Genomic DNA, 26,781 nt, shown 5'->3' with positions numbered 1-26,781 from the left:
CCACTTTGGTGCTATTCACTAAACTTCTTTCCATTTGTCAGTATCTTTTTGTAACAAGGTACTGGAGCAAAATACAATTTACATGCATTCATGAACAAAATGATTGCTAGCAGCTTGTTCCATGAAGTGTCTATTTATGCAGTTCATTGCCTTTTTTGCAGTTATATTACACTGCAAAATGTCTTATTTCTTGTACACTATGGGTATGTCTACACAGGGATAAAAAACCTGCAGCTGATTCAGGTCAGCTGACTTGGGCTCAGGATCTGAAGAATCACTGGCAGCTGTTCGGGCTTGGGCCCTGCAAGGCTAGAAGGTCCCAGAGCTCCGGCTCCAGCCTGAACCTCTACACAGTGACGTTTAGCCTTGCAGCCTGAGCCTGAGTCAGATGACATGGGCCAAACACACCCTGGCTGCAGGTCTTTTATCCCTGTGTCAACATACCCGATCAGTCCTATGGTCTCTTTTCAGCTCCTCTGCTTTCAAGGGTTCTCCCCTCTAATGTCGTTTCCTAGATGCATTAGTAAGCATTTTTCCAAGTTTAATATATTTTTTACATTCTCTGGGTCCCTTTGTATTTTTTTTTCCAACCACACTGGTATTTAGAACTCCTGTCAAGTTGGCATTATGTGATCGTTATTAGTATACTGTTTAATATCTTTTTTAAATCATTAGATTGTCTATAGGATACATGTAGAGAAGGCTGATGAGATGGCAGCATTTTATGGTTTCACAAAAAATTACTAACTTAAGCCTGTTGGATAGAATCAAAGACTGTATAAAGAGAAATTAGCAGTTACTTGAACTTTTTTTTTTCTAGGCCAGGGGTTCTCAAACTGGGGGTCGGGACCCCTCAGAGGGTTGCAAGGTTATTACATGGGGGGGTTGCGTGCTGTCAGCCTCCACCCCAAACCCCGCTTTGTATCCAGCATTTATAATGGTATTAAATATATTTAAAAGTGTTTTTAATTTATATGGGGGGGAGAAGGGGTCGCACTCAGAGGCTTGCTATGTGAAAGGGGTCATCAGTATAAAAGTTTGAGAATCACTGTTCTAGGCCTACAATCCTAAAATGAGATCCATGTGGGTGGTCCCCTGCAAACACACAGCACCCCACTAACTTCAATGTGGGTCCACCTGAATTATGTCTTTGCTGAATTAGGGCTTTGAAATATATTTTAATTCCTGAGATGGATGAAGCCTTTGCCAAGCATTGAAGTCTTTTTCATTACTAGATAGAATGAAAACAGTGGGGGGAAAAGTGGGAGCTATTTTTCCTTGTTGATCTGCTCAAGAACATGTAATTAAGGAAGTTTGTAATGCATTTATCATATTAAAATGAACATGTGGCTCCACTCACTATTCTAGAACTGGAAGATATTATGATAGAGTCCCTCTTCATTAGATTTTTACAATCTTTTCCCCACCTTTCATTAACATAATACTTGAAGACAAATGCAGAATAAGCAGCTTTTTCTTTAAATCACCTTAAAAATAATTGTAGAGCCTTACTTTCAGTTAAATATCTCCTTCTAACCCTCCCCTCCACAAAATTTCCTATGAAAAGTTACCCACAACCAACTAGGAATATTTTATTATTCTGCATTTATATATGAACATTTAAAATGAATAATTCTTACCTGCTGTAAACTAAGAATAAGCGTCTTCGCACACTGAATTTTGTCTATCTGTCTTGTTTTACTCATTGTTTCTTTGATAATATCTCCATAGTCATTGTAATACTAGAAAAAATCCACACAAAACAGCTGAAGCTTTAGATTTATAGAAAAATACATTTTACTACTGAGACCTTCAGAAAAGAATGATGCATTATGTACTTTATTTACCATGTACTTTGCTAGAAACATGTTTAGTACCTAATAAGAAGGAAATGATGAAATAGCTTTACAATGTTAACACATTTTTCACCACTATAAAATTATACTCTAAAAATCTGAAATTTTTAAAAAGTTCAACAGAAGTTTTCCATTGCCTTTCATACCCTGCTAAATGAACAAGAGTGTTTGTTTTGAGGCAGAATGACCTATAGTAACTCCCCACTTAACATCCTCTCGCTTAACGTTGTTTCGAACTTACATCCCTGCTCAATGATAGAACATGCTCCATTTAAAGTTGTGCAATGCTTCACTATAACGTCGTTTGGTTGCCTGCTTTGTCCATAGCTGGTAGCCCCCCTATCAGCTCCCCTACGCCCCCTCTCCCCACCGACTGGCAGACCCTGCGGATCAGCACCTCCCCCCCCCCCCCCCCCCACCGGGCAGCCCCTGCAGATCGGCGCCTCCCCCCCCCCCCCGCACCTCCTTCCCGTGGCAATCAGCTGGCTTGCGGCGTTCAGGAGTTAGGAGGCGCCTGCACGCCGTGTCCTCGCACCTCCCTCCTGAACACCACAAGCCAGCTGATTGCTGCGGGCAGGAGGGAGGGGAGAGGAGCAAGGACACGGCCTGCAGAGTAAAAGGGGAGATGGGGGGGGAGAAGAAGTGGGTTAAGGGTGGGGGTTTGGGGGAAGTGTGGAGTGGAAGGGCCGAGGGTTGAGCCCCCCCGCCCCTGGTGCTTGCAGAGTAGGGGAAGCTGCCATTGCTGCGCAATGTGCTTCTCCTAGCCTACAGCACCTTCAACCTCCTTGCCTGCCTCACTGTCTCCAGTGCCAGTGGGCTGTGCCTGTGTGGGGTAAGGCGGGGGCACCTCCCAACTATAGTACTGTACTCTATGGCAAAAAAAAAAAAAAAAAAAAAAATCCTGGAACCTAACCCCCCTATTTACATTCATTCTTATGGGGAAATTTGATTCACTTAATATCGTTTCACTTAATGTCGCATTTTTCTGGAACATAACTACAAGGTTAAGTGAGGAGTTACTGTATTTAGCTTCATGGTTGACAGGCAGCCATACTTAATAAATACACAAGGATTAGTAGCACTGCCTTTCTTGGGAGGAGAGCAGTGGTTCTCAATCAGGGGTATATGTACCTTTGAAGTTACGCAGAGGTCTTCCAGAGGGCACATCAACTTATCTAGATCAGAGGCTTTCAACCTTTCCAGACTACTGTACCCCTTTCGGGAGTCTGATAGGTCTTCCGTACATTATACCTCACTTAAAAACCACTAACTTACAAAATCAGACATAAAAATTCAGAAGTGTCACAGCACACAATTACTGAAAAATTGATTACTTTCTCATTTTTTCCATATAATTATAAAGTAAATAAATTGGAATATAAGTATTGTACTTACATTTCACGGTATAGTATATAGAGCAGTATAAACAAGTCATTGTCAGTATGAAATTTTCGTTTGTACTGACTTTGCTAGTGCTTTTTTTGTTAGCCTGTTGTAAAACTAGGCAAATATCTAGATGAGTTGGACGACCTCTGTGTACCCCCACGATACATGTAGCCCTGGTTGAGAACCACTGACTTGTTTATACAAATCAGGCTCCTGAAGGGGGTAGAGTAGTCTGCAAAGGTTAAGAGTCTCTGGTTTAGGGCATCTGCACTAGCCGTGCTACAGCTGTAAGCTCTGTAGTGTAGCCATAGGTCAGAGGGGGGAACAGGATGGAATAGTTAATGCATTTTTTGTACAGCTAAGGAGCAAAGACGTTTTATGTTCACAGACAGAAGGCTCAGGATTAGCAGGTATGGCTCTGGATCCCAGGAACAGAGGGTATTATTTATTGAACTAAAGCAGTAATCTATGTGTAATGAGTAAAATTTCTATTTGTTGGGAATCTCTGTTCCCTGGATGATTTTTCCCTCCTACAAAACTCTAAAAGATCTTGTGCATCAAAAAGAATTTCAATTTTATTTGGAATTAGCCATCATTCAACTGATTTTTATTCATGTACAGTAACGAGGTTAAAAAAAGCCAGCTACCTTCCCATACTCAAACAAGAAATCAAAAGTACCATATATCAAGGATGGGAAAATAAATCTATTAAAAGTGTTAAAGATCAGCTGTGGGAATAATTTTACACAATAAAACAATGTGTTACTCTGACACAATAATGTTGTCTTTGCAATTTTCCATATGGAAACATGGGGAACAACTACCTATTTATATTGGATTTAAAATATATCTTTCACATAATCAAAGAAACAGGCCCCCACAAGGTTTAATTACAAATACAATTTTTGTTATACTGCAGTATTTTTAATGTTTCACTATTATACAAAATCTTCAAATTTACCTTCATATATTGCTTGAAAATATCTGCAGCAGTATTCATTTCAACCACAGTATATACAATAAGTTTACAAAAAGCTGCAAGCAAATTTCTTCTTTTGTGCAATGCTTCAATCTTGCTAGCTTCATCATCCTGCTGTCCATCTGGAAGGTATACAAAGCATTAAACTACTTAGGACTTTTGTTGTTTTTTTATTATTCAGGTCATTTACTTACTCAAGTGGCTGAACACTTTACATTTTAGCCTTCTACTTCTATATGAAGACGTGTTATAGCAAAGCACCAGGAGTCAAGGCTCAAGAATTCTGTTAGCTTTCCCAGTAACTCACTGTTACCTTGAGACAAATGACTTCACCCGTCTGAAAAATGGGACTAGTAACTATTCCAAAGGAATGTTATAAGGTTTAAATAAGGCTTCTAAAGTACTTTGAGATCACTGAATGGAAGGTGTTACTTTACCATAAGTGTATTTCCGAACAATAAAGCAGTCAGATTACTGTGACAAACTATTAATTTCAATGTTGTGTGGCAATATTTGGCTAAACTAATACATTTTTAATGTTTGCTAAAAGCAGCCTTATTACTACAATTTATTTTCTACTTTTTGGTAATGAAAAAGTGTCTCTTTTTGATGTTTACATAAACAGTTACATTCTGACCAAATCTTATAATACACCAACCCTGTCATGGGAGAAACGCCTCTAAGTGAACATTCCCTAGACACACGCAAATCCTATGTCTTTTTAGAGGCAATCAACAAAGACGCCAATTCTAGTAAAGATTTGTGTGACTGACACTTTTTTTGTAATCTCTACACCACCATTTTATTGTAACTTATTTTTAAGTCTCTCTCTTGCTGGGACTAATCTGAACCAGATGTAAATGTGAAATGCCCTACACCCTTGTTATCGCATGCTGTTATCAAGCCCCATTTCACTTTACACCCTTATTAACTAATCATTGGCTTTGTGAAATATTGACTAAGTAGTATTTACTTCGAGTGCAGCCAAGAAAAGCAAAAATAGAAACTCACAAGCAAAACTGTAAAGAAGTTAACTAACTTGCTACCCAAGGTCACAGAGTAAGCTTGCAAGAGTAAGATTAGAATCTAAAATACTCTGGTTTCTAGACTTTGCGCTCTAACCAGTAAACCTTTCAGACTCCTAAGTAAGTAAAACAGCTCACACACAAGGTGTTTGTGTTGTGGGTTTTTGGTTTATTGGGGGGGGGGGGGGGGGAGAGCTGTATATTAAAATTTTAAGATTTATAAATAATTTTTGGCTTAACCCTGCACCATCAAAGTCAGTGGGAATTTTACTACTGACTTCAACAGCAGCAAGTTGAAGCCCTTTATTTGGACAAAAAGATAGATTTATTTTACAGGATGTGTGTGTGTGTGTGTGTGTGTGTGTGTGTGTGTGTGTGTGTGTGTTTTAAAAAGTAAGAGTTGGAAGAAACCTCATGGCTCTGCTTGCCAATTCTGGATTGTTCCCCACAGTACGTTTTCTAGTGTTTCTAGTCTATTTTTAAACATCCCTAGTGATGGAACTTCTACTACTTCCCTGGGAGACTACTCTACAGCCTAATAAGTCTGCCTGAATCTCCCCCACTCCTCCACAAATATTCAGTCTAAATGTTTCCATTCTTATATTAGAGTGAAAATATTTTTGTATCACCCTAAACAATCTCTCTCTATACACAGCATTACTCTTCAAATACTTATGGTAACTTAAGTTATCAAACAAAACCAAGATGCTTCCTAAACAATTACAATATGTTGACTTAAGTTGCTTTTATTTACTAAGCACATACATGCACGTTAAATAATTTATCACATGGATATATTTCTATCATGTTCCTTTGGTCATTTCCCCAGTCTTCTGTCTACCAATCCAAACCTGTCTCCCCCAGGACTACTTCCAACAACACAAAATCATGAATAGCTTCAAATGGCTGCCTCTAGGTTCATGTATACTTTTGTGTTTGCATATACGCAAGAGTGCATAAGAGCATGGACACAGAAAGCGAGCACACGCAAGTGCACAAGCTAGAAGGCAAAATGAACACAGTGAAAACACCTGACTTTATTTATTTATTTATTTATTTATATATATATACACACACACACACACACACACACACACACCTACCTGCACTATTGCTGTCATCATCCTGGTCAATGAAGACATGATCTAGAATAAAGCTGAGCAGTTCAGACTGTAATGAAGAATCAGGAGTGTAAACAAGTGGCTCTAACATGTCACGTCCTCCTGACATAATCTGATGGCTGAAGATCATCAAGACATCACACAGAATAGTGAAAGCCTATATTAAAAAAAGAAAAATTAAAAAGACTACTTATATTGAATTTCTTATACTTCTGCTCTTTCATCAGAAACTGTATTTTAAATAAACTGGAAGTTAAACATCAACAAAAAAGGTACTTACAGTCCAAATGCAGAAAATATTTTACATTCAAAGCATGATCCTAAAGAAACATTAGTAACTTTACTCACATGGAGTAGTCCAACTGGATGCAATGAGACTACCCATGTGAATAAACTCTCATGTGTGTGGGATCTGACCCTTAAATAAGGGCACACTCAAGATGAAGTCTATTACAAATTGAAATATTTATAGGATTTAACATGCGAAATTCTGATGTCTCAAGTTCTGTCTGAAAGGTATCATGGAGTATTTTTTAAAAGAAGCAAGATAACTGGGAAAATATAAACGGTCCTCCACTCAAAAATAAAACACCACTGTAAAGTCTGAAAATTTCATACTTAACGTTCATACAATAAAGAATGCTCGAGATAGAGCTCCGCATTTTTTGCAAACGGAAAACAACACAAAATAAAATGAAAACAAAGAAAAAAAAAAAAAGCAACTAATGAAATGAAATGAGACAGAACACATTCACCCCTTCATGGTGGCTTCCTGCTCCAGGCATTGCAACCTGCTGAAAGGGTCACAGTGCTGTGTGGGTTTGGTCCAATGGGCTCTGTCATTATGACCTTCTCCTCCCCTACAGAGCTACCTACAACTCTGGCAGAACCTGGTTTAAACAATCCAGGGCCTCTCAACATAGAGGGCAGGACCTGACTGTCCCCACTCCTCAGGGACAGGACTCAACCCTCCTTTCGCTGCCAGGAGGGATAAAACAAAATTACAAAACAAAACAAAAAAAACCCCACACACCACCTGAAATATTGTAAATAAAAAGATTTCCACACAGCTCTCGCTACAGGTGAACTATTTTCTCTACATATTGTTCCTTTGTCCTTTAGTTTGTTTATTGTCCATTTCACAGCATTTTTCTATACACAATTTCACTATTTTCCCTTAATAGTCACAAGAGAGACATGCTTTGGTTACTTTCTCTGTTTGCCTGGATCTTTACACAAACAGGGGAGAAAAAGCCATCTGTTCCTCAGGACAGGGACTGTTTTTCTGTTCTGTGTTTGTACAGCGCCTAGCACAATGAGGTCAATACAATCTCAGTCCAATCCCTTCCAGTCTCTGTCCTCCCTCTTTCCCCCCAGAACTTCATCCAACCTCAGTTGGCAGGGATCACTGTGGCACAGGGAACCAGAACTGAGAACAGGAAGACTCTCTCCTCTGTGCTGTCAAGAGGGCCACAGGATTGTCTGGTTAAGATGAGGAGAAATGACAACCTTCTGGGACAGGAGTATCAGTGGCATCTTCATCCTTCCAGTCTTCTGAGGATGAAGGTGGTGTCATCTGTTATTTGTGGAAACACTCTCATGCCCCATTGGTGAAGGTTCCAAGATAGGAGATGACAAAACCAAATTCCAAGTAAGTACAGAAAGATTATTCTGGAGGAACTCGACCAGTGACCAATGCCAAAGTCAACAGAACAGAAAGCATCAAGGCAACTGAATCCAACTCCTAAAGAGTGGTTTAAAGGCGCCCTGGCATCAGATCCAAACACATTAGCTGATCTAGCACCTAACCTCACAAACTACCAGATCCTGAATCAACAGAACGAGATTAGGATCTCAGTACAGACTCCTCAAGCAAATAAGTGCCAGAAAATAATGTCTTTATATCCATCTATAAGAGGTGTTTCTTTCTAATGGTCCTTTCTGGTCTCTACATAGATAGTTGGTGACTGATTAGCACAAAGAGCAAAAATTAAGAATATGTCCCACAATCCTTGATGGAAAAGGTCCTAAGTATGTTTGTCAGAAACAGACATTGGATTATCACAAGATGGGACACACCCAGAAACCAACAGACTCTGCTTCAACTGTAACTATGTCCACAGCTGACAACACAGAATTTTTAAACCTACTGGGCATTTTATTTCAATTATAATCTAATAACTGCTATTCCTAAATATAAACGAAGAACTATATTATATCTATGACGTAATCGTATTTCCTGAAAGTTCTTACTTGCTGTCTATGGCTGTCTGAAGGAAATGAGCTGTAGTTGGGCTTACAAACCTCTTTTATATAGTCCAAGGGGGAATGAGGCAGAATACATGCGCAGCACTACTGGACACTGCTATTCACTGAACTTGAGCATCCAGCAAGCTGCACATATCACATACCCATGCAGGCACTGATAAAATAATTACTTCTCGTTTAAAAGCATCAAATCACTGTTTTAAAAGAGTAAGGCTCAGAATAGTCACTAACCTGCTCTTTAACAGCAGTGTTTACGTTGGTCAGGTAGTGCTGACAGATTTGACAGAATACCCTCATCTGTTTCTTTAAACGTAGAAGGTCCTCCTTTAAAAATAAAACATTTTAAATAGAAATTAAATACAGTTTAACACTTTTTAAATTTATATTGAAGAATGAATATTCTATAGATCGAAATGGGAGCTAGGTCTTTAACTCTCAGGTGCCTTTGAAAATTCCAGACCATATGAACTTGACAGAGGCATGTTGTAGTAGACTGAATACGTCATCACCCCGATATACTTGGAGGAAACATATTTAGGGGACTGAGTTTAAGATATGCTCAAGGAGCAGAGAAAAGCTCTCAAGTTTGAAGATGGAAGCTGTGATTTCTCTCCTCTTTATGTTTTGGTTAAAGAGCTCCTATGAGTGGATGAATGGGAGCTCTCCTTTCCCTTCCCCCTGACAGTATTTAAAAAATGCAAGCAAAACTTCCCTGCCGCTTTTCGTTTTTTAAATCTATGAGGGAGGGGTTGTGTTCAGGTTCACGGACTTCCAATTGTGAAAGCACTCCAGAAAATTAGGTAAGCCTAGCTAAAACTGAATGAATTTTGTGCATATGGCTGCATCATCAACTCACTAATTTATCCTCCCAACACCTATGTTCCTTTGAACAGATATTTCTTTTAAAAAAAAAAAAAGTCACCATGGTAGAGAAAATAATTCTGAAGTTAGAGAGACAAGGTGAGTGAGGTCTTTTACTGGACCAGCTTCTGTTGGTGAGAGAGAAACTTTCAAGCTTACATAGAGATCTTCAGGTCAAGGAAATGTATTCAGAATGTCACAGCTAAATACAAGGTGGAACAGCCTACTATAAGCAGTTTACACATATTTCACAGGATCATTTAAAGTGAAGTGGCCAATTAATATCTCTCCAGTCATCTAGGGGAGAGACTGCCACAAAAATGAACCTTCTGACAGGACACACGTAAAATTAATCCTCCTCCTACTATCCTTTGGGCTATAGGAAGGTTAATTGGGCTAGGAGCTGGAGACCACAAGTTCTAGTCTCACCTCAAACTCACAGGTGGTCAGTCATAAAGGTTATGAAGTGCATAGAATTATCAATAAGGCTAAACGTCTCTAGCCTAGGAGAGAGGCAAGCAGCAGCATTATTTCAGAGAAAGAGTAACTGAGGGTACGTCTATACTTACCGGCTGGTTCGGCGGCAAGCAATCGATCTTCTGGGATCGATTTATCACGTCTTGTCTAGACGCGATAAATCGATCCCAGAAGTGCTCGCCGTCGACGCCGGTAATCCTGCTCCGCGAGAGGAGTAGGCGGAGTCAACGGGGGGAGCCTGCCTGCCGCGTGTGTACCCGCGGTAAGTACCTTTAAGTTCGAACTAAGATACTTCGACTTCAGCTACGTTATTCACTTAGCTGAAGTTGCGTACTGGGGGCTTAGTGTGGACCAGCCCTGAGAGGTTGTACAGGACACTTCTGATAGAACCGGGAAGAAAACTCAGGCCTCTAATATGGCAGACTTAAATCTCATCCACTCAATTATTCTGCCTTTCAAAAAGAATCTACCAGATCCATGCCCTTAGTACACAGTCTATAAATGCATATGTAAATCTGCTGTTTCAGTTTTATATATATACTCCCCTCTGATGGCTGGTCTATAGAGGATAACAGATTACTATTGCTGTAGGCTAAAGTAGTTATTCCTTTAACCCAAGTGGTAAGGAGGTCTGTGCTGCTGTCACCAGTGAACAAAAACCTGATACGAGGCCCAAACGGTGGAGCCTAAACAGGTGACTAAACTCTAGCAGACCTTGGACAATTGAAAGGTGGCTCCCTATAACAGAGGAATATGTAAAACCCACGCATTCAGTGCGTTACATGCCCCATTTGAATGGGTAGCCCACAAAAAATAACTTGTTACTGGTGCCAGCTCAGGTTTAACTTGTTCTTGAGCTCAAGCAATATGCCCTACCTTTTATATGCTTGCCACTGCAACCTTAATATCGTTTCTATGCATTTTTTCATTATAGCTTGTGTTTTGTTCATCGTTTACTAACTTTTATAATGTTTAGTATTTAGCAATACAGAAAAATTGCAGGATACTGAAGATTGTTTTATGAAATTTAATACATAAAAACCTCTTCATTTAAATGAATTACCACAGATACCTCAGGGCTTGTGCATAATTTAGATCCAGTTCCTGAAGAGCACAAAGAGCCTTGATTATACTATATTTTGTACACTTGGTTCACTACTCTGTATTAAGAATTTTATTCTGATATGTATCACAGTGACAGAGTAGCTAATTTGCATCTGAGTTGCTTTGCTACTGTTACCTTAAATTAGATCTTTAAAAGTTCTACAGCTTGTTTATTTACACAGACCCAATGTCATATTTTGAATAGTGGGAAGGCAAATGTGAAGGCGGAAGGAATTCAGATGTGTAAAAAAAAATGCATAAAAATGTGTAAAAAAAGTCATTTTTCATCGTAATTTCAAAAGTTTCAACCAGCCCAAAAAATTGAGGGTAGATGGGGGTGATCCTAGAGATGATACAGATTACAGTAGGAAATTAACAGACTCTCACAATTCTATAAAGATTATACATTCAATTGGACTTACCACTTGAGCATGACATACCTTTGTGGAGCTGCTTTCAGTAATTTTTGCTAATTGCCAAAGGATTACATAATGAGTACACTGCAGTGCATGAATTACAATCTGTGATTAAGAAAAAAAGTTAGATGAAAAAATCCCAATATAAACAGTAACAAAGTACATTCACTGTTATACCTATAAATGCATATTTTAAATACCTGTTCTGGCATGTCTCCATTTTCAATACCAGTTTTCAATAATTTGTAGTTGCAACCAAACAAGTCCCACCTTGACAAGTCATGAGCACTGGAGAAAGCAGAAATGAAACAGTGTTGTAACACATCAAATGGCTATATTTTTTTACACTAATTTTGGAATTTGGTATTTAAAAACTACTCTATGCTTTTAACTGTCCTAGTAAAGAAACCAGAGAGAGTTCAGCTTAAATCATAAGTATATTTTTGTATAAATGTTTTTGTATTTGGCAAATCCTGACTAGAAGACTATTGTAAAGTCATGCACAGTTCTGAATTTAAACTGAATAAAAAATAAGTTTCTCACAACGTTTAACATGGTCAATTTAATAATATAAGAAACTATAGTAGGTTGCAAATATGAAAATCAAGATATTCAGGCTGAGATTCTACTTACTTGTGAAAAGCAGTGATTCTCTTTAACGTAGACAAGACTTGATACGCATCATCTTCATCAGGTTCCTCACCCTATTACACAATTATTTTGTTGTAAGAGTTGCAGTAAAAAGTGTGTTAAATGAACTAGTATGAAGGCATCAACACATTTTGGAGTAATTCATATCTGTTAGGAAAAGTGGCATTACAACAAGATACAAAACACTAGCGAGAGTAAGTCATGAGAACTATCTATCCTCACATTTCAGATAAATTGCTCACCAGACCTAAGATCTGGTAGCAAGGGAGATGAGCAACTAAAACTAAGATCAGGTAGAAATTTTCTATATGGCATACATAGCATAGCACTATCAGGCAGGTGTATTCTGAAGGTGATTCAAGTTTCTCCATAGAATCCAGCAGAGGCCACTGTCACACAACAGATACTGGACTAGATGGACCATTGGTCAGTACTGTTATGGCAAGTACCTCAGTCATAAAACAATTATTTTTCCACCTAGCCAAAGAAATATGGAAACCTTCAACGTAGCCTAGTAAACCCCTCAGGAACATGTTTAGGCTCAACTCTAAACCAAAACAAAAGAGATAGGTAGGAAACCTTACAGATATTCTTTCCCTGATTTGTACCTTACATCCAAACTTCTCCCTGCCCCCCTACTTCTCTCCTGTCTCCCCAAGAGTACTCTGACAACTCAAACATAACATATAGCCCATGTGGCTATGTGTACTTAAGACGTTAATTACTATTAGTCAGTCACTGGAGTACATTTCACTATCAACTTAATTTTAACAATTAGGTTGTTCCTACTGCTGTCAGAATATTTCAAAAAGAGGGCCTGGGGAAGACAGCAATTGAAGTTTCTTGAATAAAATGGCTGACCAGCAGGCAATATATGCTCATCACTATGCTTATCTGGGGAAAAGACTATTCTGGCAATCTGATTCACCTATGAAGATGATATATATAAATGTTTAAAATTTTCACTAGAAGAAATCTCCTTTAGATATTTAAAAGCTAAATTATAACCAATTAGTTCCATAAACAAGGGAGACAACCTTACAAGTTAGGGATCGAGTATGAACTTACTAAAAATACTATCCAAACTAAGTGACAACAAATCAAAGGACTTCAACACACACTTTAAGTTACAGAATTGGTTCTTTGTTATTTGAATAAACTCCTATAACGTAATCTGGGTTCAGTTTCAATTCAGCTAGCTGAGTCACATGGCAGAATCCTGCTAAGTGTCTTAGATTATTTTTGGAAATTCCCAAGTATCATGCTGTTTATTATTTTTTTGTGGTAGCAGTTAACCGGGCTATTTCTGAGGAGAGTTTGTACATAGGAGACCATAAAGATGAAAGATCTTCTGGCTAAAGCAACAAACTTGGAGACTTGATTCCTAGCGCTTCCTTTATAGCCTTGGTCAGGTCATTTAACAATGCACTTGTTTCATCTTTTGAAATATGGTTACAATACTTACTGACCTTGCAGAGGTGTTGCAATCATTTTAGAATGGACAACAATTTTTTTCTATTTTGCTAAACAGATTTGAAGTAATTGCTCAATTTAGACGTATAGAAATTCACCCTACCATGTCTTGTAAAGTGATTTGAGATCATCAGATGGAAGGTTCTATAAATGCTAAATATTATCATTACCACCTCAACTGCCAATTTCTATTTCTGTAGGGATCCCTGAGGGTGATCCCTAACACTGTAAGAATACATGTAGTAGAGAAGAGAAAGAGACAAATGCAATGGCACAAGTCCTTGTTAACAATACTTAAAAGCCAGTCATGAGTGTACTAGTCTAGACCAGATTTTCAGTCTCCTATGATTGGTGGGGTTGAGCCAGCAATTCTTCATTTCTGCTTGCTTGGAGAAGGGAGGGTGCTTCTGGAAAGAGGGCCCAGAACAGAATACCTAAATCTATTATGAAACGACCATGGGGGATGGTGTTTCTCCCTCCTATCCTGAAGAAACTCAAACTTACAAAGATCTGAGGATTCCTTCATGGCAACATCCTAGGTCTTCCTCATACAACTTGATGCCATCAGAGAGGGCCTGCACCAAGCAGGATATAGATATATCTTCTGTTTCTGAAGCCCAGACCCACAAAATCCTTCTGCCAACAACTAACAATACAATGTGAACAGAGTTATGTCAAGAGCAGCATCACAAAGAGGACGACAGAGGTCTAGAGACCTTTAATCATTTCTGTTTTGGTCTGCACATTTTGGTCTGCAATTTGCACTGTGTTTGTAGCCAGATTAGGGAGCATCTACATGGAGCTACACATGCTGCAAAAGAAAAAAAATCTTTATTTCTAAGACTGTAAAGGACAGTATATACCAATTTGGATAAGAGTCCAGGAATAATAATAATAAAACAAACTATCTTCCCCACTGAAGTCCAATTCTTCCTTCAATTACTTAGAGGGTGGAGAGCTTGTCATTCTTTGAGGAAGAGACGGGCTTTGCTTTCTTCGGGTATGTCTACACAGCCAAGAAAAATCCGTTCCTGGCTTGTGACAACTCGGACTCACAGGGCTTGGGCTGCGGGGCTGTTTCATTGCTGTGTAGACTTCTGTGCTCAGGCTGGAGCCTGGACTCTAGTCTTCCCTGGACCTTTATAATCTTGCATTTGCAGGAAGAAGAAGGGCCACAAACCCCCAAAAGTATCTGGGTCACAGATTTTCCACAGGATGTCCTATCTGAGTCCACAGACAATCTGAAACAATATATCTAAGAGGTAGATGCTCCACTCATTTCAAATCAGGACACAATGGATTCCACAATACTTATTTTTCCAAGACGCCATTGGGATTTCAGCATTTCTTTCTGAGTTTGCCATTTGTGAGTGATATTGACTTATCTCCCTGCCGTGCCAGGATCCACCTCTTGCTTTCTATCGTCCCTCTCAAAGGAGGCAGTAACTGGGTTTTCACTGCCTGTTCTGTGCATTGTTTCAATGAGGCAGGCACTGCTGTTTGGGATTCTGAGGTGGAATCCAACTTCCAGCCAAGGAGCAGGAGGAGCCAGAAGCATAGCTGGTGAGTAAGGCAGGTTGTAGTATGGTGCAGTAGCTAAGAACTAAGGGAGCAAGGGAGATGAGCAACTAAAGCTCTTCCCTTCTTGTCACACATTGGGAAAGAGAATCTGAACAGCATAACATCAGGGGGAGGGATAGCTCGATGGTTTGAGCATTGGCCTGCTAATCCCAGGGTTATGAGGGGGTGATTTAGGGATCTGGGGCAAAAATCTGTCTGGGGATTGGTCCTGCTTTGAGCAGGGGGTTGGACTAGATGACCTCCTGAGGTCCCTTCCAACCCTGATATTTTATGATCATCACAGAAACAGAAGCCCAGGGAGCAGAGCCAAGTTGCAGAAAATTCCGTCCTCCAAAATAATAATTGAGAAATTCATTTATGTTCAACATCAACGAGTATTTCCAACTCTGAGCCATGACTGTGTGTGTGGAGGTAGGAATGAAGTCATTTCACGCAGATAAAATAAATTAATATTGTAGCAGAATTTATTTTCACGCAGAGGTCTATGCAGGGTCTTGGCAAGACTAACAGCTCTATTATGCAAAAAAACCCTTTTGAGAAAAATTTGGTTTAACTATAGCATTAATGCTCTCATTCACTGTGGGATAGCGGAGGAGACTATCCTCTTGGTAATTCACAGTCAGTGGGATATGGAAGTCATAAAACTGGTTTGTGAAATTTGCAAAGACGTTTTCAGATCTTTCATGATGTTCTGGAAAAATCACCTTTTGTGGTTTCTTTTTTGTTTAGATACTACTACTACTACTAAGATGGCTTACACTGTCTTTAACAGGACAGATTTCAGTTGGGGCTCCTTTCAGTTTCTACTGAAATATATCAAGAATAAAGGGTACTTATGCACACTGGGATTTATAGAGTGCCTAACACTTATCTGCCATAGAGGAATTACATAAATAAGCAACAATGATACAGAAAACAAAGCTCCTTTAAAAATTGTTCATCAGCAAAATCTTCCAGCTTCTGACACCAAAAAGTTAAGAGAAAAAAGTTCAATTTTTGTGCTGAATCAAGTCACTAGACGGAGTATTATTAATTTAGATTGTGGTAGCACCCAAAAGACATCTGGATTGAGGGCCCCATTATGGTAGATGCTTCAACACAGCGTAAGACATGGTCCCTGCCCCACAGAGCTCATTGTTCTTAGATGTCTTCTTCCTGAAAGCTGGTATAAGTGGAGCTTGACTGATTCACCTTAATTTATCTCTCTCTTCTATCTCCTCACCTCACTTAAGAGTCTGCATTACGATGTTTTGATTAAAAGTACCATTCACAATGGAATCATATAATATAATATATATTTTTACTCTATCTTATATAAACCTGAAACAATTGCTATATGTCTAGAAAAGCCAGTATACAACGTAAAGACTCAATGAAGCATTCCAAACACCATATCAATCTTAGTAATATCGTAAGAGCATAAAAGCTTAAAGTCACTCATAGAGGTGAACCTATTCACAGAACTTACAGGTGGTAAAGATATAAACAAGACCATCTTTGTCCATTATTGTAGCAATGTAGGATTGTTCCCTAATATTTTGGGTAAAATTTTCAAAGGTGCCTAAGTGACAGAGGAATCTAAGTCCTACTGATTTTTAATGAGTCTTAGACTCCTAAAGCAAAGGCACTCAGGCAGTTTTGAAAATTTTACCCTTTGTCCTTTTTCATTTTAGATGTCACATGTGGAAGTTCCTTTGCCATTTCTCTTGGGAAACAATTCCAGTACCTGATGTGTCAATGTCATTACGTTTTTCCTGCCACTAGTCCCAGGATAGTCCTTTTTACATTTTACATAATTCATCTTCATCCTTGGTGTTTACCTCCTACTAATATTTGAACAACAATGGGATAGGATTGTTTAAACAAAAAAAATACTTCCTAATGCTGCAACAAGTGCCTTTGATGATTACATATACAATAATAAATAACTGAACTCATTAAAAAAAAAAAAACAAGTAAAAAAAGACGAAATTCCACATAATAGAAAGTATGGATGCCAATTAAAAGTGTTACTAGCAAAATCTACAAGCTAAGTAACTCTAATCACCACATATAAATTTTGCAACTTGATTGCTTAAAAATTGAAGGTCCAAGTGAATTTAATAGCATAAAGAGACAAACTATGAAGTTATGTTTAAAAAATCACCAACAGATTTTGAACCACATCACGTTGAAAGGGTAGGAAACAGAATCACCACCAACTTAGTATCAGAACAAAACAGACTTGGATTCACCAGACTTGAAATGGTATATTACTATAATGATATATATTATATTACATATAAACATTATTATATATAAATGGTATATTACTATGACTACTATATTAAAAGTTTTGTAAATTAGAGTGGATTTAGTATGCTTTGGAGCTATTAAGCCAACAAGATATAATAAAAATGGTAAGATATGAAAAAAGATAATCATGCACATGATATACCTCTTGCAGAAAATCTTCCAGAAGTCGGTTAAACTTGTCTGCCAGCTCATCTATTAACTGACTTCTTGCAATGTCAACTCTGTTAAAGATTGTGAATTCTTCATTACAGAGTGCATGGTATGTTTTAGAACATGCTTCTAAAACATCCGTATCCGTGTGCTTCTCTACAATATCCCGGATCTGTCGCAATAAGGCATCCAAATGCTACAAAAGTAAAAACAAAGTTCCAATTATATTTTAGTTATTAAAGCAAAGATTTTTAGATTGTTTTGTTACTTTCATGACTGAGTCATACTGAACATAGCAATACTATTTTAGAAAATTGCCAATTCTCCAGAGAAAGCGATAGTAGCAATACAGTAAAATACAAAATAAAAAATAAATTGGGGGTCAGTGAAGACTACAAATTTAAAACACATACCAAAATTAACATTTTTAAATACAAAACATAAAAGAAACATTTTAGATAGTAGTTGAATTAATGGTGGTGGTTGCACAGTGTATCTAACAACATTTAGTTCCCACTCTCACATACTTGTATTTGTACATAATGGTCACCAGAAAAACTTTTTAGTTGTGTTGCGATTAAATGTATGATATACAGGCAATATTGTGGTAATATCTAGTCATCAAAAGCAAAATGGAAAAGCTTTTAAGAGCAACCCCTGTATTTATAAACACACATCAAGTATATTTTCTCTTTACCACCGCAGGGAGAAAATGTCAATATATCACCTCTCAAATTGTAATACCATAAACAATTTTACTAATAATAACAAGTTTACAACTATGTAGCTCAATTGACACTTCTCAAATGCAAGTTTTATGTTTTACTGGTTTTAGTACTTACGAAAGTTAAAACCTAATTATACTAGCTACAACTAAGATTAGCACAAGCATCTCTCCCCAAACGGTGTACCTGTTCTGAAATGTAATAACCTTGATAGTCCAGAACTGGGATGCTCTGACATGACGATCACCTGTGTAGAAAGACTCTCCTCTACTGACTTTGGCCAAGAAATCTTTCAAAAGCAAACTTAGGCTCTGACACATTCTAAGACAAATAACCAGTGGAGACCATGAAGCTCAGGCCTTTTCTTCACTAGCGTAGATGCACCAGAGCAAACAGCATTTACACAAGCGGTTTTCACCAGCGTAGCAGCATAGTCTGAAATCTCAGTGAGGACAAGGTCTCAGTTCATTTTCCCCCCTCTTTAATTTCATTTTATGTTATCTTACCTTTTCTAATCGTCCTGTTGTATAGATTTCCAAGTCAAAGTACTGTGGCAGCTGCAACAAGTTGGTCACTTTTTCTGCATCTACAGAATACTGTCAAATAAACAAAAATAATTAAGTCCTACAAGATTTTTGTTTTGAAGTTATTACAATAATAATCTTAGCTACAAGACCTAGCTATTTATTACTAACACATGATCAAAACAAAAAGCTAAACAAATATCTAATATCCAAGTGCCTAACATTTTGACAACACACAACCACTACCTCCAAATGGAATTAAACTTACTTTTGCTAATAACTGAGGAAGTGCCACCGCAAAAAGCTCTGTAATTCTTGTCCTGTCATCCAGCTGTGTTTTCTTCTCTTTTGCTGTCAGCACCTAAATTATTGATGTAAGGAAGTTTTTATAACTAAAAACTGACTTTGTTTTTTAAACAGGTTTTGGGACTAAACTATTTTACACTCCTCTTATCCAGTACAGTCAAAAAATCAGGGCTATAAAAGACCTGAATACTAGAACAGAAAAAACAATAAAGGCAGAATTTAACAGAATTTCTCGCTGAACAATATATCTTGTTTCAAAGTTATAGGTCATACCCTTTTCCCTGTTCCTCTTCCCACAGGTGGATGGCATTCTGCTGCTTGTCGAATTGTACACAGCATTATTTCAATCAGTGCACTTTCCTGTCTATCAGTTAAAGCTGAAATTAAAAAGAAAACAGATCATTGCAACTTGTCACTTTTTCATATAAATTAGTTCCATAGCACAGGATTCCTTAGACATCAAGCAACAAGGTTTTACTTCAAAGTTTGTAAGCCAAGGGCTTATGACTTTGTGAGGTTCAGAGACCCCTCAACTCTTACTGATATGAAGAGAAACTGAAGATGATCAGCACCTCACAGAATCAGACCGAAAATATATAAAGTTGGGGGAATGATGCAACAGAGTCATGTGATCTGTGCTGTAAATTTGGTATGCTGTTTTTGTTTTTCTAGTATAAATAAGGCTACACTTGTGTCACAGGAGTGGCAGATTTTGTAATTTTCCTATTTCCCCTCTCCCCAAAAATCTATTATTTTTGGCATTTAATTATTTTTGCATGTGGGCATGTAGATGTGACAGTAAACAGAACTTTAGAGTTATTCACCTATAACTGGAATTCTACAAGATGACCTCTTCGCGTTAGGAGTCTTGGGATGAGCTGGCAGTGCAGCTTGGACCTGTGGAACATTCTGACAGCAGCAGTCATTGGGGCACCCTCACACTCCCTGCCTCTCCTTCCCTTGCAGCTCCAAATGTTCAGAGAGTAGGGCTATAAAAGGTGACAAGGTGTACTGGTTGTCTCAGTTCTTTCTACTGCATTCTCAGGTTCAAAGTTGAAATTAGGATTCCAAGGAAGAGGGGAAGGTAGGTAGGCAGTGTGAATGTGCAGAGTCCATGATGAGAACCTATGATTACAGGTGAGTATTCTTCATTTCTTCTTCAAGTGACCTCTGCACATTTGCATTCTTGGCAGTCTGGCAAACAGTGCTCCTCCCTCCAGATAGTGTGAAAGGAGGCCTAGTTAAACAGATTGTAATTCTGCTTCACCGAACTGTGCATCTGATATAGATATCAGTTCTAAGAAATAATGTTTTGTGAAAGTATGAATAGGGCTCCAAATAGCAGCTCAACAGGTTTTTAATCTGGAATATATCTAAGGCTGGACATGGAACTGGCCTTTACTCTAATCAAGTGTGCTCTAAGCCCTTATGGAAGAGTAACAGATGTGCGTTTATAACATTCCTCAATACAGAGTCTAAAACCATTTAGAAATACATTAATATACAACAACCTGACCATCACTCTTTTTCTCCATAAGAGAGAGACAGTTTAGGTGATTTCCTGTATTCCTGAGATCTACTCAAATAGAAAGCTAATGCTATCATAACATCCCAGGCATGTAGCTTACTTCTCCTGAATGAGAATGAGGTCTAGGAAAAAATACTAGTAAGTTTACAAACTGGTTAAGATGAAATTCTGTTACCACCAGGAAAAAATTTGGGTGTGGAAGTAGGATCACTTTATCTTTGTGAAATACCATAAGAGGGCATAGGAGGGTGTCAGAGAGACAAGGTGGATGAGGTATTATCTTTCATTGGACCAGCTTCTGTGGGTGGAAGAGACAAGCTTTCAAGATACACACAGGTCATCTTCAGATCTGAAACAGTCCTGAAAGAGAACTTTGTGTAGCTCAAAAGCTTCTCTCTTTCACCCACAAAAGCTGATTCAATAAAAGATATTACCTCATCCACTTTGTGTCTCTGATTTCCTAGGAGCAACATGGCTACACCACCATTGCAAAACAACATGGGAGGGTGTGTCAGTTATGAAAGCCTGTCGCTTACTCAGTCTCCTAGCAGATTAATAGTTACAATAAAGGCTGTCTGAAGGGAAGTTTCATGAGCTGAGTAACTACTAGATTGAGGTGCCATGTAGGTGTGAATACTCTAAATGAAAGGTAAACATTCATAAACAACTTCAAGAATGACAGATTTCAGAGTAGCAGCTGTGTTAGTCTGTATCCGCAAAAAGAACAGGAGTACTTGTGGCACCTTAGAGACTAACAAATTTATTAGAGCATAAGCTTTCGTGGACTACAGCCCACTTCTTCGGATGCATATAGAGTGAAACATATATTGAGGAGATATATATACACACACATACAGAGAGCATGAACAGGTGGGAGTTGTCTTACAACTCTGATGGCTAAATACAATCTTTTGCTTCACTAAACTATGATGAGTTGAGATGGCTGCGATAAATACTTTTACCAATCAGTGAGTCCCAAGAATTTCAAATGAAGTATCCCAGTATGGACTGGTCAGGAGTTGAAGCTGAGTTTATGATATTGTTTGTTTCCCACAAAGAGAATCTTTTTTACTTATGATAACACAAGTGAGTTGTCTGGTTCTTGGAGTTCAACTGAATCTACTGTACCTTTTCTTAACAGTACAGTACCAGATCTCTGAGGTTCCTGTGGCTTTTACTGTTAAGGGAACAGAGTCTGAATTGACCTTTTTGCTCGGTCAATAGGAATGGAATTGCAGAGACAGACAGATAAAACTCCTTGTGATAGTTGAAATAGTTCTAAGAACCACTGTTTTGCCCAAGATGGAACAATCAGGTTAACGTTGGCTTTATATTGTTCGATTTTTACCTAGAACTCTTTGAATTAGGGGAAATGGGGGTGAGGAAGAGAACACAGGAGACCTACTCCCCCCATCTAGAAGAAATGCATCAGAGACTGATGGTCTGCTCCTGATCTGGAGCAAAACCTCTGACATTTATAGCTGTCTCTTGTTGCGAATAAGTCTATGTCCTGACATCCCCACAGGGAGAAGTCATTCATTCCAGAATGACCATACTAATCTGCTAGTATATTTTCCTTGCCTGCAAGTGGAGAGTTGAGGAACTGAATACAACTCCTTTGAGGACACATTGAAGTTTAAGTCCACTTAAGAGAGTCAGGAACACAACCCTAGGTAGTGTCAATTTCATAATCATGATGTCTGTATTTGGCATACAATGTTTTGATAGCCAGGGCTGCAGAAGCCTCATCTCTAGATAGGCAAACAGAGCCACATACGTGGCCAAAGCCCATCTTGAAGGATGTTACTATTTGACATGAGTCCTCCTACAATAATTTTATTGCTGCAACCCAATTTTTAAAATGCTTCCGGTTTATCTTGAACCCTAGTGCATATTTGTGACAGAGCTTTTGCTACAACCTCCTGTGAGGATACCCTGATGAGCCAATCATTCAAATAAGAGTAGACATGGAAATTCTGATGTCTTAAATGCACTACTACTGCTGAAAAGTATTTTGTGAATACTCAAGGTGCTACAGACAGGCAAAACAGAAGAACCTTGTATTGGTAATGATTTCCTCCCACAACAAACCATGTGTATTTTTAATGCAAAGGTCAGATTGAGATGTGAAAATATCCTATAAATTGAGAGCCTCAATTCAATCTTGGCTGGATAAAGAGGCTGCATAATTGAGACTAGGTGAAGCATGTGTATTTTGAACTTTCTGATGAAAACGTTGAGGTTGAGAAAAGACCAGCTACCTTCAGCTTTCTTTGGGATCAGAAAATACCTCGAATAAATTCCCTTTGGGGATTTCCTCTATGGGAATTTCACTCTAGTAGTGAACTTCTCATGAGAAGGATCCCTAAAGAGAGAGGGAAGGTTTGGGAAGAGAGACAGTGTTGAACAGAATGGAGTAACCCCGGCTGGACAACCTCCAAGATCCATCTATCCAAGTATCTTTAAAAAAAAATAATAATAAAAAATTGGGGGGGGGGGGAGAGAATAGGAGGTAGCTAGTAGGCTTAAAACTAGTCTTGATTTTTCGTGTGTCACCTTAAACCTGAGGCTGAGTGGATGGTGAAGAGAAAGATGATGTAACAGATCTTTCTTTAGCTCATGATTTATAAGGTTTGGGTCTCTGCTGAGGCTGAATAGGGTGCTATCGCTTCCTTCAAAATGAAGTAGAAGAGAATGGATATGGTTATTTTTGGAAAGGAACACTGGTATCCCAAATCTTTTCCTAGAGGATTGAGAAATACCCAGAGATCCTGCAGTAGACCTGATGTCTTTCACTTTCTCTAAACCTCATCTGTTTAGCCCTTCACCAACAAATGAGACGTTTTCCACTCTAGTTCTTGTTTCCGGGCGAAGTACAAATGAACATATGTCGAGTCACCACTTGCAGTTACGTGTAGATGCCACTGCTCTACACACAGTACCAAAAGCATCAAAGAATACTCTCAAGATGTACTTAGCAACTGCCTTTCAATAATAAGCCTCCTGGCAGTGAGTGCACAAACATTCTCTCCCAAATAACACTGACATCTGGACATTACTGTCTGTTAGTTGACAATTCTAATTCCTAGTGTGGCAAAGGAGAACATCCTTCTACCCACAGCATCTTGCTTCTTACCATCTATCTGAAAAGACAGAGAAGACTTGACCTCTTTTAGCTCTTTGGATAGCAGCCTCCACTATAAACGAATTTGGACCTGACTGAGTCTGGGAGAACAAGAATTACTCAGAAGAAAAGGACAGTTACCTGTTCCGTGACTGGCGTTCTTTGAGATGTGTTGCTCCTGTCTATTCCACAGTAGGTGTGCATGCTCGTCACATGCACCAGTGCCGGAAATTTTTCCCTTAGCAGTACCCATACTGGGGGAGCACCACTGTGACCCCTGGAGTGGCGCCTGTATATCGCACTGTAAGGGGAGCTACGGGCTCCCCCGACCCTCGATTCCTTCTTGCCGGACAACTCCGATAGAGGGGAAGGAGGGCGGGGTGTGGAATAGACAGGAGTAACATCTCGAAGAACGCCAGTTACGGAACAGGTAACTGTCCTTTCTTCTTCGAGTGATTGCTCCTGTGTATTCCACAGTAGGTGATTCCAAGCAATATCTGTTGGAGGTGGGTAGGAGTTCATGATGGTTCGGGATGAAGTACCGCCCTGCCGAACCCGGCGTCATCCCTAGACTGGGAGACGATCGCGTATTGCGAAGTAAATGTGTTAACTGAGGCCCACGTGGCCGCCCTACAAATGACCTGGATGGGGACATAGGCCTCATCAGCTGCCTACATCCCCCGAGCCCTCGTAGAGTGTGCCCTTACAATCAGTGACAGGGGAATCCCTGCCAAATCATAACACATGTGTATGCACGAGGTGATCCAGCGGGAAAGCCGTTGGGTGGAGATGGGTTGCCCCTTCGGCTGAGGCAATAAAGAGTTGAGAGGATTTCCGGAACTGCTTAGTCCGATCCAGATAAAAAGCCAACGCCCTACGCACATTGGACGTGTGGAGGTGGCGTTCCTCACTAGAAGAGTGGGGCTCGGGACAGAGCACGGGGAAGAAGATGCTCTGCTCTATATGGAAGGCGGAGACCACCTTAGGGAGGAACGTCGGGTATGGGCAAAGCTGGACTTTATCCCTATGGAAAACCGTAGAGGGGGGTTCTGAGGTTAAGGCCCTGAGCTCCGAGACATGTCGGGCTGATGTGATCGCCACTAAGAAGGCCACCTTCCACAAGAGGTGCGACCAGGAACATGTGGCCAGTGGTTCAAGGGGGGGAGGGGAGGGAGTCCCGTGAGCCGGGACAAGACCAGGTTGAAGTCCCATTGCGGCATGGGGGGCCTAGCATACGGGAACAAACGGTCAAGGCCCTTCAGGAAATGGGAGGTCATCGAGTGGGAGAAGGCTGATATGGCTGCCAGGTGCACCCTGCCCGAGGCAGGCGCCAGCCCTGGGCCCTAAGGGATAAGAGGTAGTCCAGGATAAACTGGAGAGGTGCGGCGGAAGGGGGCACTCCCCGCTCATCCGCCCACCTGGAGAACCTGGAACACTTTGCCACGTATGTCCGAAGCATGGACAGCTTCCTGCTTTCCAGGAAGACTCGCCTTACCTGCTCCAAACACCGATTCTCCTCCTCATTCAGCCACGGAGCAGCTACGCTGTCAGGTGAAGCGCGGCCAGATTGAAATGGAGGAGGCGCCCCCCCTCTCCTCTCATCCTGGGAGAGGAGATCCGGGCAGAGTGGCCGCTAAGAGGCGTAGGAGGGGCCCGTCCCAGTGCTGGCGGGCCCACGCCGGGGCTATGAGAATGACTCTCGCCCTGTCCGCTTTCACCTTCTGAAGGACCTTGGCGATGAGGGGGAACGGGAGAAAGGAATAGAGGAGCTGGCCCGACCAGCTCAGGAGGAACGCGTCGGAGATCGCGCCTTCCCCCACCCCTCCCCTGGAGCAGAACCAGGGGCAATGCCGGTTCTGATGATTTGCAAATAGGTCGATCTGGGGAGCTCCCCGCTCTTGGAAGAGCCGGTGAGTGACCTCCGAGTGGAGCAACCACTCGTACTGGGGGGAGAAGAACCTGCTGAGGCGGTCCGCTTGTGTATTGCGGATGCCCAGGAGGTGAGCCTCCCTTAGGGAGATATCGTGGGCTACACAAAACTCCCATAGGTTTAGGGCTTCCCGGCAGAGGGCTAGGGAGCCTTGCCTTGCCTATTGATATAGTACATGGCGGCGGTGTTGTCCGTGAGGACTCTGACCACCTTGCCATGGAGGTGCGTGAGAAACGCCACGCATGCCAACCGAACAGCCCTGAGCTCCTTGACGTTTATGTGAAGGGGCAAGTCCGGGGCTGACCACGTTCCCTGGGTTTGCACGTCCCTGGTGTGGGCTCCCCAGCCCAGGTCCGAAGCGTTGGACATCAAGTCTATGGACAGGTTGGCCTCCCTGAAGGGAATCCCTTGCAACATATTGCTCGGGCAGGACCACCATAGGAGGAAAGCGAGTTTCGGGGCCAGGATTGTGAGAACCTTGTCCACACCGTCCCGAGCTTGGGAGAACTAGGAGGCCAGCCATAATTGGAGGGGCCTCATACGGAGTCTGGCACGGCGGACCACATAAGTGCACGCCGCCATGTGTCCCAGAATCCAAAGACACGCCCTCGCCGTGGTCACTGGGAAGGCCATGACCGAGGCGATGAGATCTCTTAGGGTCTCTAACCTGTCCAGAGGGAAGAGAGGCTGTGGCCCTGGAGGAGTCCAGCAGGGCTCCAATAAACTCTTTGCGCTGAATGGGCGCTAATGTCGATTTGGTCTTGTTCACGACCAGGCCTAGATCGGTGCATGTCGAGGAGCAGCTCTACATGGGATTCCACCTTGAAACGAGACTCCCAATTGAGAAGCCAGTCGTCCAGGTAAGGGAAGATTTGTACGCCCTCCCGCCTGAGGCAGGCCGCTACCACCGACATACATTTCGTGAAAACCCTGGGAGCCGTGGATAGGCAAAAGGGGAGGACCGAGAATTGGTAATGATCCATCCCCACCATGAATCGGAG

The 26,781-nt window shown here is 40.5% G+C and overlaps 1 protein-coding gene across 4 annotated transcripts in view; it reads right to left on the bottom strand.

Annotated features, from left to right (window-relative positions):
- The window catches only part of STAG2 (stromal antigen 2), a 179,829-nt gene that overhangs the window by 24,375 nt on the left and 128,673 nt on the right, over window positions 1-26,781 (bottom strand). For all 4 annotated transcript variants that reach the window (XM_034782380.1, XM_034782384.1, XM_034782383.1 and 1 more), the window contains 11 exons: window positions 19,472-19,575; window positions 19,161-19,253; window positions 18,875-18,964; window positions 17,636-17,839; window positions 12,127-12,197; window positions 11,694-11,781; window positions 11,518-11,598; window positions 8,867-8,959; window positions 6,350-6,524; window positions 4,204-4,343; window positions 1,641-1,742 (listed from right to left, as the gene is read on the bottom strand). In XM_034782380.1, coding sequence (XP_034638271.1) covers window positions 1,641-1,742; window positions 4,204-4,343; window positions 6,350-6,524; window positions 8,867-8,959; window positions 11,518-11,598; window positions 11,694-11,781; window positions 12,127-12,197; window positions 17,636-17,839; window positions 18,875-18,964; window positions 19,161-19,253; window positions 19,472-19,575 — 1,241 coding nt within the window. The remainder of the gene's footprint in view (window positions 1-1,640; window positions 1,743-4,203; window positions 4,344-6,349; window positions 6,525-8,866; window positions 8,960-11,517; window positions 11,599-11,693; window positions 11,782-12,126; window positions 12,198-17,635; window positions 17,840-18,874; window positions 18,965-19,160; window positions 19,254-19,471; window positions 19,576-26,781) is intronic.

Source organism: Trachemys scripta, chromosome 9 (assembly GCF_013100865.1).
Source record: "Trachemys scripta elegans isolate TJP31775 chromosome 9, CAS_Tse_1.0, whole genome shotgun sequence".
Classification (NCBI taxonomy): Eukaryota; Metazoa; Chordata; order Testudines; family Emydidae; genus Trachemys; species Trachemys scripta.
The sequence above is the reverse complement of the archived record's forward strand: the minus strand, read 5'-3'. Positions and strand labels throughout refer to the sequence as shown.